Raw genomic sequence first — 19,147 nt, forward strand, 5'->3', positions numbered from 1 at the left:
AAAAAAAAATTCAATGGTATTTAGTTTCTGAAATTTCTGAAATTACTTTGTAGGTTAATTTTGAAGGTTCTCAAATGCATGTTTGAAAAATAGATCTGGAAGTTTAATAATTAAAAATGTATTATTTTGCAAAAGACCTGTGCTTTCACAAAAAATGGACCACAGCCTTCACAAATGGAATAGATATTTAACACAATTGAGCAGACACCATAAATTTGTAATATATATATGGTATAATAAAACTCAGCAAGTCCTTGAATCAAAAAGCAATAAAAAAGTTTTGTAATTGATGTAAAAATCAATATACCTTAATAATTGCATTTAGCAAATAATCAAAGCTATATATTAAAAGTATCAGAGCAAAAAACTTTTAAAACCTGAACAGAGCAAGGATATTTGATACATACAAAACCCACACAATGGACCTCATCAAGTAATTTCCATCTCAAACTGTAGGTTGCTATAAAGAGTGTCCGAACAAAAACCTGAACAGAGCAAGGATATTTGATACATACAAAACCCACACAATGGACTGCATCAAGTAATTTCCGTCTCAAACTGTAGGTTGCTATAAAGAGTATCAGAACAAAAACCTGAACAGAGCAAGGATATTTGATACATACAAAACCCACACAATAGACTGCATCAAGTAATTTCCGTCTCAAACTTCAAGTTGATAGCGAAATGTTCACATTTTCACCTGTTAAAAGATTTAAATGAAGTTAAATTTATATAAACTTTAATTTCAAAGGACGAAGAGCATGTCTAACACTTATTTGATATAGTTAAGAATTGTAAGATATCAAGTTAATATGACATTTGTATTACCCCACTGTAGGTATTGAACAAAAACGTACAATTAAAGTATTGAAATTCTTTTCGTTATGACATAATGTACTAATTTTTGGTCGATAAAATTTTAACTTCTCTGAATACACTTTCAAGCTTTGAAAATTTCATATATATCATGTACATAGTGATACAAAAAACTGACTTGCAGCAATGACTTTCTTGTTCAAGCAGAAGTTATAAGCATAAAAAAAAGATTAGAAAATAAAAATGTGTTCACAAGAAAAAACTGATTTTTCGTTTTTAATGAAAATGATTTTCATATTTCTTAAAAATAAGGAAAATGAATGGACTTGAAAACATATACAATGTTACTAATCGTTGAAATCAGGAAAATTTACTTTAAAAAGGGGCAATAACTCTTATTATAAATCAAAATGCTACAACATATAATAAATTTCCGAAATTGTATCAGTTTATTTGTAGTCACACTTTTATTTACTCCAGTGTGAATATTTTTTTTATAATGAAGAGTTGTAAAATGCCCTCACATTTCAGTAAACAAAATTAGAATTTATTTATGTATGGTCATAAACTGTATGTCATTTTGATTATATGGATATGACAAATTTTATGTAAACTTAATTTGAAAATAAAATGGCAGTTAAATTTATACCAGCTTTGTCCATGGCACCTAGATATTTTTAAATAGACTTTCACTTTTAAAATTTAGATGTTATTTGAAATTGTCATTTTTTTTTAAAGTAATAAAAGCATGGACCACCAAGGTGTTTAAGATTGTATAGAGTTGTGTCACTTACAAAGGGAAAAGTTATGGTAACAATTTTAAAATAAAATACATTTTTTTCATTTATAAGGAATTTAAAAAGCTGACTGTGGTTACAACATTAATCATTCATATATTAAGCTGTTTTTTCTGTATGGGTCAAATTTAACATTTTTTTTTAAACACTATTTGAAATTGTGCAGGTGTTGAAGCTTAAATTATTCAAATGGAAAGCTGGAAAATCTAAGATATCATGCTTTTACATCTAAGCAATAGATCTTTCAAATCCAAACAACAATTGGTTCAAAACTTTTAGAGAAAATTTTGGTGACCATTTACAAGAAGAAAAAGTTGAATTATTTGTGATGTTACAAACATACAATTTTTCTTGCTTATTAGAGCAATGAGGTAGACATATTTTTGATAATAAATGGGGAGGTCATAAAATTATGTTAGGTGGTTTTAATTGCTTTTTTTGTACCAAATTGTATAATATATGTATATATGCATTTTGTTATTCCTCTTTAATTATCTTATAAAGTGGTACACCAAACATTTGACCTGGCATTCTTAAGTTGGTCTGTATTGTGTAAACTTGATTACAGGAGTGTTTACTTTGTATGGATATAAAATATTTGTGAAATTGTTTCAAAATCTAAATTGGAAAGTTATAAAATCATAATGTAAGTATTTTTACTTTTTATTCAACTTTATTCAACTTTTTGTCTGAAAATGCTGAACAAAACGTTTTGATTCTAAATTTTCAAATTTTTATCCAGTAAGAAGTGTATTCCATTTTCGTGTTTAATCTCACCCCTGAAGGAATAGACTGCTTCATAGAAATATGTTTATCTCTGGACTTTTCCATCTGGCTTTAAAGTCTAGGGTATGGGGACATTAAATATGATGGCCTTGAGTAGGGTGATTAAATGCAATTCTGTCTAAACGTCAACAATTTGAGGGACAAAGTGGCTGCCCTTGTCCAACACATCCTCTTTTTCCAGTGAGGGTCCAAATTCCTATTCCTCATCCTGTCAACGATGTAACAGAACATATCTACAGGATTTATTTCTAATTTGTTCTGTCCTGAATATGCATGTAATATTTGTCACTGGACATTATGTAAACCTTGTTTTCAAAATTCCAATAGGGAACATACTTTTTATAAAATTTCACATTATGTAAACAACAATCAATCATTCTTCTATAAATCATTATTTTTTTTCATTTTTAAATTGTTAATGAATTCAGCTTTAGGTTTTCTTGTAACAAACAAAATTTGAACATCTTAAGAAAAACCTTGAAAATAATACCCAAAAAATGCTAACATATACAAGATACAAATCGGGAGTTTCAGCCTATGATTAATGTGTTTAAAATGACAGTGTACCATTTAATATATTCATTAAAAGATGTTGAAGCATTTATTGTCATAAAGTTGATTTTTATCTGAAGTAATGTCATAAGAAGCAATTTCAATAAACATTAACCTTCCTTTCTACAGAAATCGGAGAATGACATCAAAATGTTACGATTTCACTAAAAGCTTAGTGCAGAGGAAAACGTGTCACCTTTGTCATCTTCAATTTCACCTTCATTTACATTTTAATATTTTTATAGGTAAAATGTTTTGTACGAACTTATATATATATATATGAGAAATGAGAACCAACAAAACATCTTGATAAATGTGGATATGATAAATGTAAATTTTGACAAAAAAAGGAAAAGCTTTGAGAAGACAGGGATTTGAATTTTTGCAGAAAATATATTAAATTTGAATCTTGCTTTTATCAACATGAAAAGAGTGCTAATTTTGAATTTTGATTTGATCAATATGTTAGGACTTTGCTGTTACACAAGGAAAGCCAGTTTGGAAATAAGTTGAAAATATAACCGAGTATTTAATATCAAGGATCTTGTTCTTGCTAAAATCTCTTAAACTAGAGGTTATCGTTGAATAGACCTGTGTAATTCAAAATATGTGTTTTATTGCTGACTTTGTTATGGATAGAAACTCCTAATAGTTTCAATATTTTTCCACACATCCGAAATCAGATATTAAATTAGGGACAATGTTAACAAATTTTTTAGGACAACAATTGTATTTTGCTAAATTTTCTGTTTTTATGGATTATTTTTTTTATTTTTCAGAGAGAGAAGGTGGAAATAGAAGTGGACCTACAACAAGTCTGACTAGGAGCCAGAGTTCAAAGGACTTTAACGGAAGTGATCACACATCAAATAACACTAATCATCCTCGTATTGGAAGATGTACTAGTGTTATAGACAGACCTAAGGAGTCAGGAAGTGAAATAGATCAACGAGTACCGTTAACAAATGGTTATTGTAACGGAATTCAAAATGGCAGGAGTGAAAAAAGTATTCATGTAATTCACGATTCAGGACAGTTAGGAAGTTTGAACAGTAGTGGTGAAAATCATACATCAAAACATTCAGATGACATAGATGACAATTCACCACCTTCCTCCCCTCTTAGACGTTCTTTTTCACTGAATTCACTACGGAGAAAGAGAAGTGAGAAAGACATTTTAGTCACATCTCCGAACAGTTCAGCTCGTAGTGTTCATTCTGATTCACCAGTCAATTCCTCATCTTCGTCAGAATTTTCTGAACATTCCAAACACACGTCAAGACATTCTAAAGATATTTCAGACAATTCTGAAATAAAAAATAACTCAGTCAGTTTTTCAGAGAATTGTAAGGATAATCATGTTATAAATGATAAAAATAATTCTAAAAAGAACGATGCTGTAAGAAGGAAAAGTGTTCCTGCAAGTGCCAAACATTTCAAAGATTCAGATAAATCTGGGTCAGAGTCTGATAGTAGTTCATGTCGTGATTGGTTAGAAAAGAAAAGACGAAATAGTTTAACCGTTATTGATACTAAAAAGTTAAATTCAACCATGGATATCGAAGCAGCATTCTCGGAAATTTTAAATGCTGTTGACACTGAGGAAGAAAACAATAATGAAGATTCACCGGAACTTGAGATCATGGAAGTTGACGGATTAGAAAAAATAAATATCAAAACTCCAAGAATTACAAGTGATAAAATATCAACATCTACAGTGGATATTAACTTTAATTATAGTGAGGTAAAATCATTTTTTTGTCTTCTTTTAAAATTGAGTTATTTCCCTTGCATTAGTATAATACAGTTGAGATAAAAAGTACATTATCATTTGATTCTATTTCAATATTTATTTGGTAAATTTTGTCCTTTGTAAATTTAAATGGCAATAATTGAAATAATTTGATGTTTGAAAACTGAGAATGTCTTTTGTTGCCAAATAGGAAAATAGTAACCTATGAAAATCGAGTAACATAAAAAAAAGAAACAACAAAAAACAAAAAATACAAGCATGTGGCATATCCATAGCATACACAATAGAAACTCAACTTTCACGGACTCGGAAAACAACATTTATTTTTATTGTAAAGCTTAAATAACAGTTGCTAGAACAATATAACACTGCAGTTCTGTAAGATAACGATATTTTAAGAATTCTAAGTAACATTTAAACCAAAATGTAAAATAAATAAGTATACAACATGTACAAGTGATGTTAAGTTAAATTTTTAATGCTTGTACAGTGAAACCTGTTTAAATCGTATCTCTTCGGGACTTAAGATTTTGATCGGTTTTGCCCAATGTTCTGTTTTATCAGGTTCACAATGCATACAATTTCATATGACGGTGTTTAAGAACATTTTTTTATACAGGTTTTCTGTTTATGCAGGATTCCGTTTAGTCAGGTTTCACTGTTTTTAAAAAAAAGTAAATATTTCACAACTGACAGTACAACACATGTGATTCCTGTAGATGCTATAGGATAAAACTACCATAAAGAAAAATGTTTTTATTTTATTTTTTAAATGTTTATCCTGTTCTAAATTGTTTGAAATACTAAAACATTATTTTATTTTCTAAAAGATCAGCATAATGCAGAAAACAGAAAAAGTTAAAAGGACACATAAACTTTAAGATCCAAATATCGAGTTTAAAAGAAATTTGATTAAAGCATTTTATTTGTATCTTTTAAGGACAAACCAGTTACAAAAGCCAACAAAGATGAACATATTCAGCAGAAAGAAAAAGGTTTGTTTTATCCAAGTATGCTAGATATGGGTGGTATAAATGAAGGCACAACATGGATTTCCAAATTATCAGCAATGATTTTTTTCCTGTGTGCACTACACAGACCTTCACCAATATTCTATGATATATTGTCTACCTGAAATTGGTATCTGGATTTTTATTCAGACAGGAAACAGACTTATTTAGATAAAAAAAAAAGTATTGATTCTAATAGCTTAAATTAGTATCTAAGTAACAAGTCAACAAGAACGTTGTTTCCACAAGTGTCTTTCATTAAGTGATTGTTGGCACAAATTCCATTTAGAAAAAAATCCTCGTTTTTTGCCACTTTAGAATATAATTCTGCAATAATTAAAAGCAGGAAATTGTTTGTTTTTTGCCAACAGCAACAATCATTGATAACTTTGGCACTGGTAATCTACATGCACATTTATTTGACAATGCTTACAGATGATAGAATGGGGACATAACAAAAACATTGGTGACACTATTTTTGTTGGAATGGCTTCAGAATATTCTGCATTAGAAATTTGTTTATATGTGGGGGAAAAATACATGTCTAGATTTTCTTCTTGATGCAAATGAAAGGAAGTGTGGGACAAATTTCAACAAGACAGCTATTCAACAAAAACTAATCTAGACTTTTTATCTTGGGTTACAATTTTTCATGCATTGGGGAAAAATTGAATGTTAGTGTATAGTGAAAGAGTTGTATTAATTATAGAATATATAGAAGTTTATGTTGATTATAAATAGATTGGATAGCAAACCAACAACATGAAAGAGCAAAATAAGACATATAGTTTGATGTAAAATTTAATTTTACAAATGTTTCAGGTTTACTATGACATTGTGATCACACCCACTATAAACTTAGTGCATGTACACACGTTCCTTATGAAACATATATTAATCAAATTCAGGTTCTTACCCAGAATTCTTGATTCCCAAACTTGAAAAGTGATAATGCTAGCAGGGCATGTTGTTTGTACTTATGATTGCATATTGCTTTTTAAATAAATGAAAATATTAGTGATTTAGCTACAACAACCTTACAAAATTTTGGTCAGCTTTAACAATTTAATATTTTTTTTTCAGAGGAAGCAATCATAGAGGAAATAGTCACTCCAGTTACACAGTCCCCCGTATCAACAGAGCTTCAGATTACTCCAGTGAAGAAAGACCGCCCTGTGTTCACATTATCACCCGTCACACCACTCAACGATTCCTTGTCTGTAATAGAGGATGACGATGGATCCATCACAGTACAGAGTGTCTCATACAAAGACCAGGGAGACTGTGTTGTTACAGAGAAAACAACGTTACGGAGGTCACAAAGTAGGACAGAGGAGGAAGAAAAGGATACAGGTATTTATATGTAAAGAAAAGATAAAGTTGAGAGCAACAATGGGGAATATGTAAAATAGACAACAACAGCTGAATGCCACCAATGGGTTTTCAATGCAGCGAGAAAACACTGCACCTAGAGATGGGCCTCAGCCGGCCCTTGATTGAAATGTGTACAAGTTCAATGAAATTGGACATCATATTAAACTCCAAAACATTATGAACCAAACTTAAAAAACATACAATACTAACAAAGACCAGAGGCTCCTGACTTGGGACAGAAGCAAAAATGGGGGGGTTGTTAAACATGTTTTGTGAGATCTCAACCCTCCCCCTAAATTTAAACTCAGTAAGAAATGGTGTTTAAAGCATTTATTGGTTCTTTTGTGTAACTTATTTTTATTGATTAATATATCAATTTCTTTATATTTACAGTTATTGAGTCTAAGGTTACTTCCCCTGGTGGTAGCGACCATTTTGAGAAAGATGTCATCAAAACAAAGAGAAAGCTGACATCGCGTGGTTCTGATTATTTCTCAAGAAGTCAGTATAAATCTAAATGGTTGAGAAATAAAGAAGGTGAAACAATCGAGGAACATGACGTAACAGTTGAATCGGACAATTTTTCTGTCACCAAAGGTCAATCCTGGGGTGAAAAGTCAGAAGCCACAGTACAGCTGAATAAACCAACCATAACCAATGTTACAAGGGAGATTCAAGAACCAACCAATCATGATTCAGGAGACAATAGGCTACTGGTTCCTGGCAGAATGGATGTATCCAAGGCTAGTAGTGGATATGGTAGTGTGTCAGGGTCAGATGAAGAAGAAAAGGAAGAGGCTGTTGCCACGACGATGCAAGGAAAGTCATCAGGTTTGTAACAAGACATTCTCGGTCAAAAAAGATAATTTAGTAGCTGCTTATTCCAATGCTTTAAGGTTTTAGACATCTTAGATTTGCTTTTAGTTTAAAAAAAATCACTTAGGTTTTATTTTGTTGTGAGAAGGGAGATAAATCTCGTAGTTTGAAAAATATTACAAAGTGTTTCAAAACTATTTGGAAGTGATTAAGTCATAATTACTAACATAAAAGTACCTAACAAATCAAATATCCAGAAATTTTAATAATAACTGTACTAATTGCTTTTTATAATTTTGACTTATTCCATTGATATTTCAAAATATGCTCTAGCTTTTAACTTTTGAATACTAAAAATTGATTGTTTTACCCTATCCTCTAATTAGAATTGCGATCTTTGCTGCTTGGTTTATATGCTGTAGAAGAGGATGAGTGCAACCTGTGTTCCCAACCCCTTGATAACCCCATTTCACCATCGACAGGATGGAGAATTAGTATGTTGGTGTGGTAGTTTGCATCCCATTTAAGGTCTTAGTTGGGAGATTATTTCATATCAATAGATGACATTAATTTTAATTCTATTTTTTGTCAGAATCTAGTTTTGATGTACAAAAATTTCAGATGATGAATATTATTTTGGCTCGTAAAAATGAATGTTGGATCAAAACTTTTTGACACGGGCTAAGATTATCCACAAAAGGTAACAATAAGAAAGTTACAAAGGTATTTGTTAGACTAGTGGCCAAAAGTATATATCTTATTGTCACGTTTTGGGGAATAATCGTCGATGCTAGTGCCAAATGTTTTAAGTAAAAATTTCAAACTAAGATTTTTGGGATTTTTTCCAGAGAAAAAAAACCTGAAAATCAATTCTACGTTTATAATTTTTGGCTGTATTATCTAGGATTGTATAAGACAATCAATAGATCTATAATCTTTATCAAAGTGAAATAATAATGATTTGGTTCACAAAAATATTTTGCATAAAATTTCAAAATAATCTCCCAACAAGATCAATTTGTTGTAGTTTGTTGTTACACCATGGATTACATTTCAACAATTTATTAGATATTTAGATTTGTTTATACTATATATCATTGTTCAAAGTGTTAAAAATAAGAAAATACAATGATGTTGAAATAAGATCCAGATGGAACAATTGTTTGGTTGTGGTATGGTTTGATTAGAGCACATGAAGCTTGTAGTATGTGTGTCTGTTGTATCATTGGAGATGTTAAATGTGATAGCACTTGATAAAACAATTAACAAAATTAGTATGTATTTCTTTCATTGTTTGTCATTGTTATCTAGAAAAAAGTACATGGGTCTTTGAAAGTACTTGTTAAAAGACCACCCATGTTATTTTTCACTCTAAGCTCAATGCAAATATACATTCTAGACCCAAATCCATAGATATTTAAATGCAATTGCTTTCAAAGACCTATAGATATATTTTTCTGAATCAACACTAAGAAAATGCAGGAATTTGGAATAACTTTACAGATGTCTTCCATTGCAATATTTGGCAATTGTAGAGTTGTTTCCCATTACAATATCTATTAACATAGAGTTGTCTCCCATCACAATATCTGTTAACATAGAGTTGTCTTCCATTACAATTTAGTTTTTGTTCTTAATACAGTAATCATAGTGGGTGTTTTTTCTGTTACAAATATTGAACAGAAAAATTTGCCAGTTTCTTCAAACTAATTTCTGATTTTGAAATGCTTGAACTACATCTTAAAGCATATAGTTTCATTAAAAATCTTAAATTCAAAAGTTTAAATCAGACAAGAATTTATTTTAATATTTAGGTCTTTGAATCAGTACTTTTCAAAATCATTTGATAAAAAGATAAGTTAATGTGGAGATGTATTCAAGATGAAGATCAAATGAAACATTATGATTACATAATATTTACAAATCCCAGATGTATTTCACATATTTAATTTAAAGATTGACAGAAATCATTCTAAATAATAATTCAAAATATGCATCAGTCTTCTTATTTCACATTTAGAATGGCATAATCTTCTCTTCAACTCAGCATAAGATAAAACAGACAGATTTTGATTGAAAAAAACAAGTTTCCTTAATGTTCAATTATAGTAAGAGGTATATGATATAATAATCTTGATTTATTTTGTAATTGACTAGGATGGTCAGTATTCTTGCTGAAGGTCATGGATTTCCAGCTTCCTACAGCAATAAAAATAAGCACCACTAAATAGCCAGAAGTGGCATTCAATACCAAATCAATCAATCATAATCTATCATGCAAATACAGTTGATCTTGGTTTATTCACCACAAACCAAAGTATTAAATCCTGTATTGAAATATTAATACTTTGAGATTGTTTTGACTATTTTCTTTAAGTGCTTTTGCAACATATTGGTCAGAAGCTGAAAACCTGACATAAGAATTTGATAAATATTGATATCAACCATTAGACTGAACTATCTTTCTTGAAACAAACATGTAATTTATTTAAGACACTTGTCTAGAGCTTTTTTAGAATTGAAGACACCATGTTCAGTGTTCTTCCCAGATATTTCATACGGCATCCTGGTAAACAAAGAAATTTGAAATACCATCTTGTTTCTAAAAACTATAGCATCACATCCATAACACAATCTATAAGAAAATCAAAGAGCTGTGGTGTAGTGGTAAGTGCATCGGACTACGAACACAAAGGTTCCTGGTTTGATTCCCGTTCGGGATGAAAATTTCAGGTACTCAATTTTCGGCTCTCCCTTGACACCATTTGCGAGTATGGTCTTGAGGAAACGATGATAGTCCGTCAGAAGGGGACGATAAATGGCTGACCCGTGTTAAGAGAGAGCAATATCTCTTGCATGTTAAAGACACCCTTGTAGATTTCGAAAAAGAGTAAGCTAATGCCGCTACAAGGCAGCACTCACACCTGCAAAGTGGAAAGGGATTAATATAAGTTGTAATAACTTGTTTCGCAATCCACTATAAATAAATATGTTTAAACTAAGAAAATCAATTTAGATAGCATCACATTCGGAAATATAGCATAACATTACCATGATGCTAAAAGGCCCTAGGGAGAACACTGATGTTGCCATGATGTTTTTGTGGGTTGCTGTTCATTACCTTTTGTTCATATGAAACTTCTACATGCATTTAATAAAGTTAATATGAGTGCAAGATAGCAGTTCTAAAAATTACAATTCCAGAGCCTACATGAACTTTATTTTCGGTACTCTTGTAGGCAGAAAGAATGGAAACAATTAATTACTGTAATAACACCAACTTCCCAAACACCCACATTCTAAGCAGTGTTTATAAATAATGATAAATTCATTTTGACCGATTTTTCATTTCGCTGTTGATAGATAAATTGTCGACAGTTGTTAGCAAACTTGTTGATATAAGTTAATATCTCTCAGAAACATAGATGGTACATTAAATCATGGTTATCTATACGTTTAATGTCCTATCTTCACATTCTTGCATTGCAAGATCTATTAATGTGATATTAAAACAATTCCTGCCAATGTTCTGTTAATTTTTTGTAAATAAGCAGTATGATTTTACACCTTAGCTTTCACTACAAATATTGGTTTGAGATATTACATATGGTTTATATGAAAATCTTTCAAGGTTTTTGCTGTTTAAGCTATAAATATTCAGTTAGGGCTCTGAGTGCTTTCTGAGGACTTTTTTTTCAAGAAATTTGAAGTTCAAGGGGCCGTTTTGGGCGAGAGGTCTAAGAATTTCAACTTCTGTATCACTCTAAGCCTTTCAACACTAAGGTTGTGAGTGGTAGGTTTGCTCAGCTTCAATCTTTATTGTTAAGGATTATCAGCTTTCCTGTCAAAGGATGTGGTTCTTTTTCTTCCTCTACTAATAAAAACTGACTGTCTCAGAATATCAAATTGTATGGAGCTGAAAGTGGTATAAATCACCCAATCAATCACTGTTTAAGTTACAATTTTATCATAAACCAACTTATACATGTACATCTGTATGTCCATTTGTATTGGAATTATACTTGTAGTGCCTTTTTAGAATCAATTTGTACTTCACATATATGTGTCATGATGGTTGTGAGACAGTAGTCAAATAAAAAATCCCTAAATAAAGTCAAATAATGTACTAGAAACTCCACTCAACAACTTGAAATTGCTTTACCAACATCCTTAGCATAAACATTGACAATATTATGACTTAAATATTGGCAATACAACTACTTACCTAAAGCACTATCATAAGCAACAATCAAAGTCAAAATACTGACCTTGACGTGACCTTGAGGTTACTTCCTGGTCTGATGAGTTCCTGACCAGACAGTGACAATTATAACTTGGCAGGAGTTGCAGCAGATAAACACTATAATAAATGCCAGGCATTATCAGGTGTTATAAAATGCCATTTTGATTTAGTTCTACAATTATGCCTTAGGGTCAGTCTCCTATAGGTCATGACCAAAGGTCAAGACATGTAGATGTCCTAAAACCAGTTGAAAATATGGGTAGGTGAAACAAATTTCATGTTTGTGGGTTTTGGGATACACAAACTTGCAGGCATACAAGGATGTTATTTATAAAAAAAATTCTCTGGTGGCCTTGGTGACAGAATGGTCTAAGTATAGATAGCCAGTGTCAGCAGCATTGAGGCTATGAGTCAGAACCCTGCCCCCTGGCATGTGTGTTAAACTATTATCTTAATTGACTTGAATTCCCAGTATTCCTACTGTAGATTGGGTTACTTCCACCATAAAACCTGTCAGCCATGAGATAGTTAAGTTTGCTGAAAGTGCCAATATACACCAACAATCAATTATGTCAATTTTCATGAATTTTTGAAAATAACTGCTGAACTAACATAGGAATTTAACCTGTAATTCAATGTGACAAATTGGAACAAGCAACAGGAATTTATTTTTGAATGCTATGAACTTTTCTATCTTAAAGCTATGTGAAAAATTGGTTAGCAAATGAGATTACATCTAACTTTTGACAAATTATGATTGATTTTAACATCAGAATGATAAAACTTAACAGCAGCTAAACGATAATTCTGCTAACCATGAAAATGTCATAAGTCTTAACTTATTACAAAGGTCTGTCATTAACCTATTAGCTTGGGATCATTGCCAAGTTGTTTGTTTATTTCTGCAAGGAAAAATAATACTGTAAACCAACTTATTTTCGGGGATACTTTATTTCGCGTTTATACCCAGCTAGTCAACTTCGCGGCGATTTAATTTCGCGATTTTCTTATTTATTTAATGTAGTTTGATAGGGAAAGATCCAAGTTATTCCTTATTGCGACGATTTAATTTCGCGTTATTTTTCTACTCGCGAAGGTCGCGAAAATAAATCGCTTGCGAAATTTAGTTGGTTTACAGTAAGCAAAACGTTTGAGGTATTGTCTGCTGGGTATAGAATTTAAAGAATAGGAAAAAACTTCCTTAGGCGTCCTTTAGTTTTGAAGAAAATGTTTATTGGCATTTGTCAAGAAAAGATGTTTCATCAATTTCAATAGATATAAGAAGATGTGGCATAAGTGCCAATGAGACAACTCTCCATCCAAGTCACAATTTGTAAAAGTGAACCATTATAGGTCATGCAAAATATGGTTTTTACCACAGAGCTTTGGCTCACATGGAACAGCAAGCTATTAAGGGCCCCATTCAAACAGGAAAACAACTGTCTAATCTATATATAAAAAAGGAACAAGATTTGAGTCTTAATAAAAATAATAAATGAAGCAAATAATAGCCAAACTAATTGAAATAACTAAATCTTAGAGTCCATAACTTTTGATAAGTAGAAAAGCATATGTCCAGTTAATATATTTGTTATAATTCCAATAATTGATGAGAAAAAGAGTACAATCCGAACAGGTGGTTTCTCGTTTAACCCAATATTCCTGGCACTCAAGTAAATATAGCTCAGACGAAAGGTTTTGGTCATGATGAACTATTATCACTAACATTTGTTGCACATCATGACAAGAATGATCAGAAATGAAAGTTCTCTGTTGTTTGACCTGGTTAATAGTACTGGTAGTGTTAGAAAAAGTCATGCACATAAAATTAGGATCAGTCTACACCAAATTCTTTTACATGTTTTATGTCTTTCTTGTCCGTCAATTATGCAGTATGCTGCTTCATTTGTTAATCAGTCATGGTCACTGAGGAGGGTGGACTCAACAACTGCATGATAGATACATATGTATATAATGTTTGGTTCTTTTGTTGTTTTTTCTGTATGATGTATTGTAAAATTACTATGTTGATTTATGTATGCCTTCAACCCATATGGGTACAAATGTGCATTATATTCAATAAACTTTACAACTACTAGTTCAAAGTCCAATATTCCAACATTTTTCTTAGGTGTCTTAACAAAGTTTTGCAAATACTTCTTAGTTTGAATAACATTTTACTAGTCTGTCACATCAAACTCGTTGTGAACGGTGCAGACTGTAGGATAAAATTTGTCAAGAAGAAAGCTGAAATAAATTGGTTTCACTGCAGTTCTCTTGACAAGGACTTTTTTTAACAATGAATAGAACTTTCCCCCTTATGATTACAATTTGTAGGTTGAAAATTGGAGTAATGTTTTACTTGACATCAATAACTAATTTTAATGATATTTGTTTTTATGAATCTCGTGTTTCTCACAATTTTTATGATTTTTTTTTTTACTCCCTTTGATTATCTTGGCAGTATCAATAATGTTAAGAGGAATTTAAGCCCCCCCCTCCCCCCTACTATCTTTTCAAAAATCCTGGATCCAACCCTTATGATGTTGTACCAGTGTTGGTGTTTGTAAGCAGAGAGAGGTTTGACAGTTGTCAAAGGATATGTTGACTGTTCAATATTTCCTGAAACAACAACATTTTCTCAGTATAAATCAAATACTTCAGCATTGTTTTAAGTACAAATTTAAAGGCAAGGTCATTTCTTATTTTAAAATTCCAATAAAGATAATAGAGAAGAGACATGTATGTAAAGAAATTGGTTTTGAAATGTTTCTACAATAATAGAACACGAAAGTAATTTTTAGAGGAGTTAGGAAATTAAGATGTGCATTCTTCTGATTCTCGTGTGCATGTTAATTAACTCTGAATGGTTGGCTTTGTAAAGGATCCACTTTCTGCCATGCAGTTAATTAGCAATTTTAAACAAATTTAAGAATTGAATTTTCTTTAAGTAAATAAATATGCTTCTGTACAAGTATTCCCGATTAACTCGTCTGTCTGTGTTTTTCATCTTCATGTCCTCTCAAAATAATTTAACTAGAGGCATTTAGCAGTGATAGTAAGGCTCTGTATTGACTGTTGCAGTATAAACATCGTTATTATTTTTGAGCCAAGATTTACACCACTACCTACATAAAAATTGAATGTGAATGAGTTAGATAAGCTTAGATGGTCGATTGTTAGGATGTCTAATCTGTTTCTCCGACGGAGTAGTCTTTTATTCAACTCGGAAGGTAATTAGTACAATTTTTTCAGGTATTTTTTTTACCTGTATGTAATTATAATGATCGGATTTAGAGAATTTTGTCATGTTTTTAATTATCAGAAACTTACCAGTATGTGATAATTTTCATGTATTTTTTATTTTACCTGTAATTAAGTAATTATGATCAGATTTAGAGATTTTTTGTTATTTATTTATTTATTTATCCGAAACTTATGTTGATTGTTTACATATATATGTATATATTTGTAGTTTGTTTTGTAAGAAAGACATTTATTATATATTTTTTTCAGGTATTTAAATATTGTGTTTTGTTTTTTTAACTCATTCATTCATTATACTGTAGAAATGGCTGTCTCTGTTTCTAATTTCCCTAATCATTAACATTGTAGTTTTTTGTAACATAAATTAACTAAGGTATTTTAGCTACAAGTGTTTTAAGTCAATCACCTACTTAGTAAAAAATAAAAAAATATAACAGGGTACTTTTGTTTTGAAGTTTCAACATTTTCTAAATTCAGGCGACAAAATTCTGCAACCCTTTAGTTAAAATTTGATCATAATTTGATAAATATGAATAATCTTTTTTAGGTTCACCAGAAATAAAAGCAACTTTGAAAGACTTGGTGACACTAGAGGGCAGTAATGCAGTCCTGGAATGTATCGTCACATGTTCCCCGTCACCCGATATCACATGGTACAAGGGAGATAAATCTGTAACAAATAATCGTCATTATGAAGCCAAGTATGACAATATTTCTGGGCGAGCCACATTGACAGTGTTGGGTGCTAAGAAGGAAGACACTGGACCTTATAAATGTACTTTGAGAAACCCACTGGGTGAAGCAGAGACAAAAGCAGCTCTTACAGTTAGAAGTAAGATAAACTCATTATCCAGTTTTCTGCCTTCTTTCTACTTTTGGAGTTCTAAAACATTAGTATAGATATGGCTAGTGCTGGGGTTGAGTAAAAGAAAAGGTGTGGATTAGTTCACTATACTTGTGATTTATTATACTCCATATAAAAATAAGAAGATGTGGTATGATTTCCAATGAGACAACTCTCCACCAGAGACCAAATTACATAGAAGTTAGAAACTATAGGTCACAGTACCACCTTTAACTTTAAACAAAACACATCTGACATCTCAAACTTATAAAATGACCCAAAATGACAAATTTAAAACAGTTTAAATAAGAAAATATTATATACAGTCACTAACTACAATCACTGAATAACAGGACATCTTACTTGGAAAAGGCATATAAAGAATATGGTGGGGTTAAAAATTTCTGCAAGCATCTGACCCTTCCCCTAACCTGGGACAGTGATGTAACACCACAAAATAAGAACAAACTATATAATTCAGTCGAAAAGAGCTTAAAATATATATATATATATTCATGCTTCTTTTGCTGAAAGAAGTAATGAAGTGCTTCATTGTGAAGATATTTCTACATCTTGTTTTGCTTAGTTTTGAGATTGATTGTAATATTAGGATCAGTAACCTATGAAACTAATTTTAAGGGCATTACTTTTTGTGATTACATTGATATCAATAAAAGAAGAAGAAATGTATTGTAATTTAAAAGGTCTATTATCCCTGCTTGAACTGGGATAAGAGCATGTTATTATTAAGACAAACATAGAGACACAGTGTAAAAAAATTTCTCGATAATTAGATTGAAATTAAGGAGAAAGAATACATATTGAAATGATAAAATAGTGAAAAAGAATTGAGTATTTTGTATAACAAATTTGTTATGCAGATTTGTGCTCAAAAAACAAAAAGGAAAAAAAAACAAGAAAATTTCAAAATATGTTTTGGGAAAACAACTTTAATTTATGGGTATATGTTTAAGTTATAAATAAAAACAATGTCAGTTACATACACTTCTTCATCATCAATGGAAAGGAAAATGTTGGATGATGATTCTTTTTGTTACAAAAAAGCATGTTGCTTAATATGTGTATTGTAATGTATTTTATTTTATATATTTACTGTGTTGTTTTAAATTCTTATAGGTCGAGCAAAGAAAAAGCCACAATTTACGAAACCGTTAACTAATAAGGTAGCTACCGAAGGACATTCAGTTTGTTTAGAATGTTCTGTTAATGATGCTACACAAATTGCATGGTATAAAGACGGAATTATTCAAAGAAACACTTCAGACTTCAAACAGACTTTCGATGGATTAATCGCAAAATTAGATATTGAGGAAATATTTGTTGACGATCATGGTGAATACTCGTGTGTTGCTAAGAACGATTTTGGTGAAAATAGAACATCCTGTAAAATAATCGTCAAAGGTGAGAATGAGCCGGATAAAATTCCGGTACCTAAAGTTAACAAAAAACCATGGTGTAAAGTTGTGTGACAGGCTTTATATACTGCTTATACTCTTATATTCTGCCTTTCTGTCTCTGACGATGTATATATTTGTGTTCCGGAAAAGGAAACTATTTTGTGTAAATATGATGGAATAAGAATAAATTTAAATCATTTTCAAAAAGTCTGGATATCTCGCATGAATTTTTAAAAATTTGGATGTTAAAGCATGAGGAAAAAATTATTTTAGAATTTTAGTACTAAAATGGAATGAATTTCCGCTAAAAAGAATTTTGACAAAATTTTTATTTTGGAATGAATCTGTTCAGCATGAAATTATACCATTTTGCATGCAAGCTACCAAAATAAACAACGGAGGGTGGTTTTAACAACCTTGAGGGTCTTACACGACTTCCAACTTAAACAAGCATGCTAGTTTAGGGATTTTTTTACCCATTTAAAACTAATTTAAGCTTACCATTTTTTTATAGATCAATTATTATATATTTATTAGTATATACAGTAACTAACAGTCTCGTAGATATAACCCTCCTACTTCCACATACCATTTCTAGTTACACCTTTGTTTATTTGTTTGTTTACTGACTTTGAAATACTACAGTTTTTAGCTTATCATTTACGTAATAATCTCATAATAGAAATAATCAAAAGTCATCAGAACTGAGACATATAGTATGCAACATAGCACGAAACCGATCAGATACCATCACCTACATATACACCTACAAACAAAATATTATGGAAAACTTCCAATAAAGAAAAATACGCAAAAACAATCACAAAACCTATACTGACATTTATATTGATATGCTACACATATTTAATAGTGCAGATGAACCTTCTTGACAAAACTAATGCTATAGTTTATTGTTTTCTTAATTGGAAGACAATGACCTTTTGACATACGAAAATACAAAACTATTGCTTAGTTTATTGTTTTCTTAATTGAATGACAATGACCTTTTGACCTACAAAAATACAAAACTATTGCTTAGTTTATTGTTTTCTTAATTGGAAAGACAATGACCTGTTGACCTGTACTATAGGACAATGTAGTTTTCAGTGTAAAAAATAACTGGGAAGCCACTGTTAGGTGAAAATCAGTTTTCAGTGTATAAAATCACTTTGAAGTTACTAGTGGGGAAAATGAGTAAAATGAAGACACATGTACTCTAAGAAGATTTTAACTTCATGAAATCATGTAGAGTGATTCTTAGGCTCTGTCTGAAGATTGGTTCACAATAAAACTTTTGAAAGAGCAGGGTTGAAAAGCATATTGTTATGCGTTTACTTTTCTACATTGGCTAGAGGTATAGGGGGAGGGTTGAGATCTCATAAACATGTTTAACCCACCGCATTTTTGTGCCTGTCCCAAGTCAGGAGCCTCTGGCCTTTGTTAGTCTTGTATTATTTTTAATTTTAGTTTC

The 19,147-nt window shown here is 31.0% G+C and overlaps 1 protein-coding gene across 12 annotated transcripts in view; it reads left to right on the top strand.

The window, feature by feature from the left end:
- The window catches only part of LOC143075549 (uncharacterized), a 127,177-nt gene that overhangs the window by 65,859 nt on the left and 42,171 nt on the right, over positions 1 to 19,147 (top strand). For 10 of the 12 annotated variants that reach the window (XR_012978343.1, XM_076251014.1, XM_076251016.1 and 7 more), the window contains 7 exons: positions 3,731 to 4,695; positions 5,645 to 5,699; positions 6,798 to 7,067; positions 7,482 to 7,919; positions 8,291 to 8,398; positions 15,962 to 16,246; positions 17,396 to 17,680. Coding sequence is in view for 11 of the 12 variants with exons in the window: in XM_076251014.1 (XP_076107129.1) it covers positions 3,731 to 4,695; positions 5,645 to 5,699; positions 6,798 to 7,067; positions 7,482 to 7,919; positions 8,291 to 8,398; positions 15,962 to 16,246; positions 17,396 to 17,680 (2,406 nt within the window). In the remaining variant the exon portion in view is untranslated. The remainder of the gene's footprint in view (positions 1 to 3,730; positions 4,696 to 5,644; positions 5,700 to 6,797; positions 7,068 to 7,481; positions 7,920 to 8,290; positions 8,399 to 15,961; positions 16,247 to 17,395; positions 17,681 to 19,147) is intronic. The other 2 variants (XM_076251013.1, XM_076251019.1) reach the window with 1 other exon arrangement.

This window comes from Mytilus galloprovincialis, chromosome 5 (assembly GCF_965363235.1).
Source record: "Mytilus galloprovincialis chromosome 5, xbMytGall1.hap1.1, whole genome shotgun sequence".
Lineage (NCBI taxonomy): Eukaryota > Metazoa > Mollusca > Bivalvia > Mytilida > Mytilidae > Mytilus > Mytilus galloprovincialis.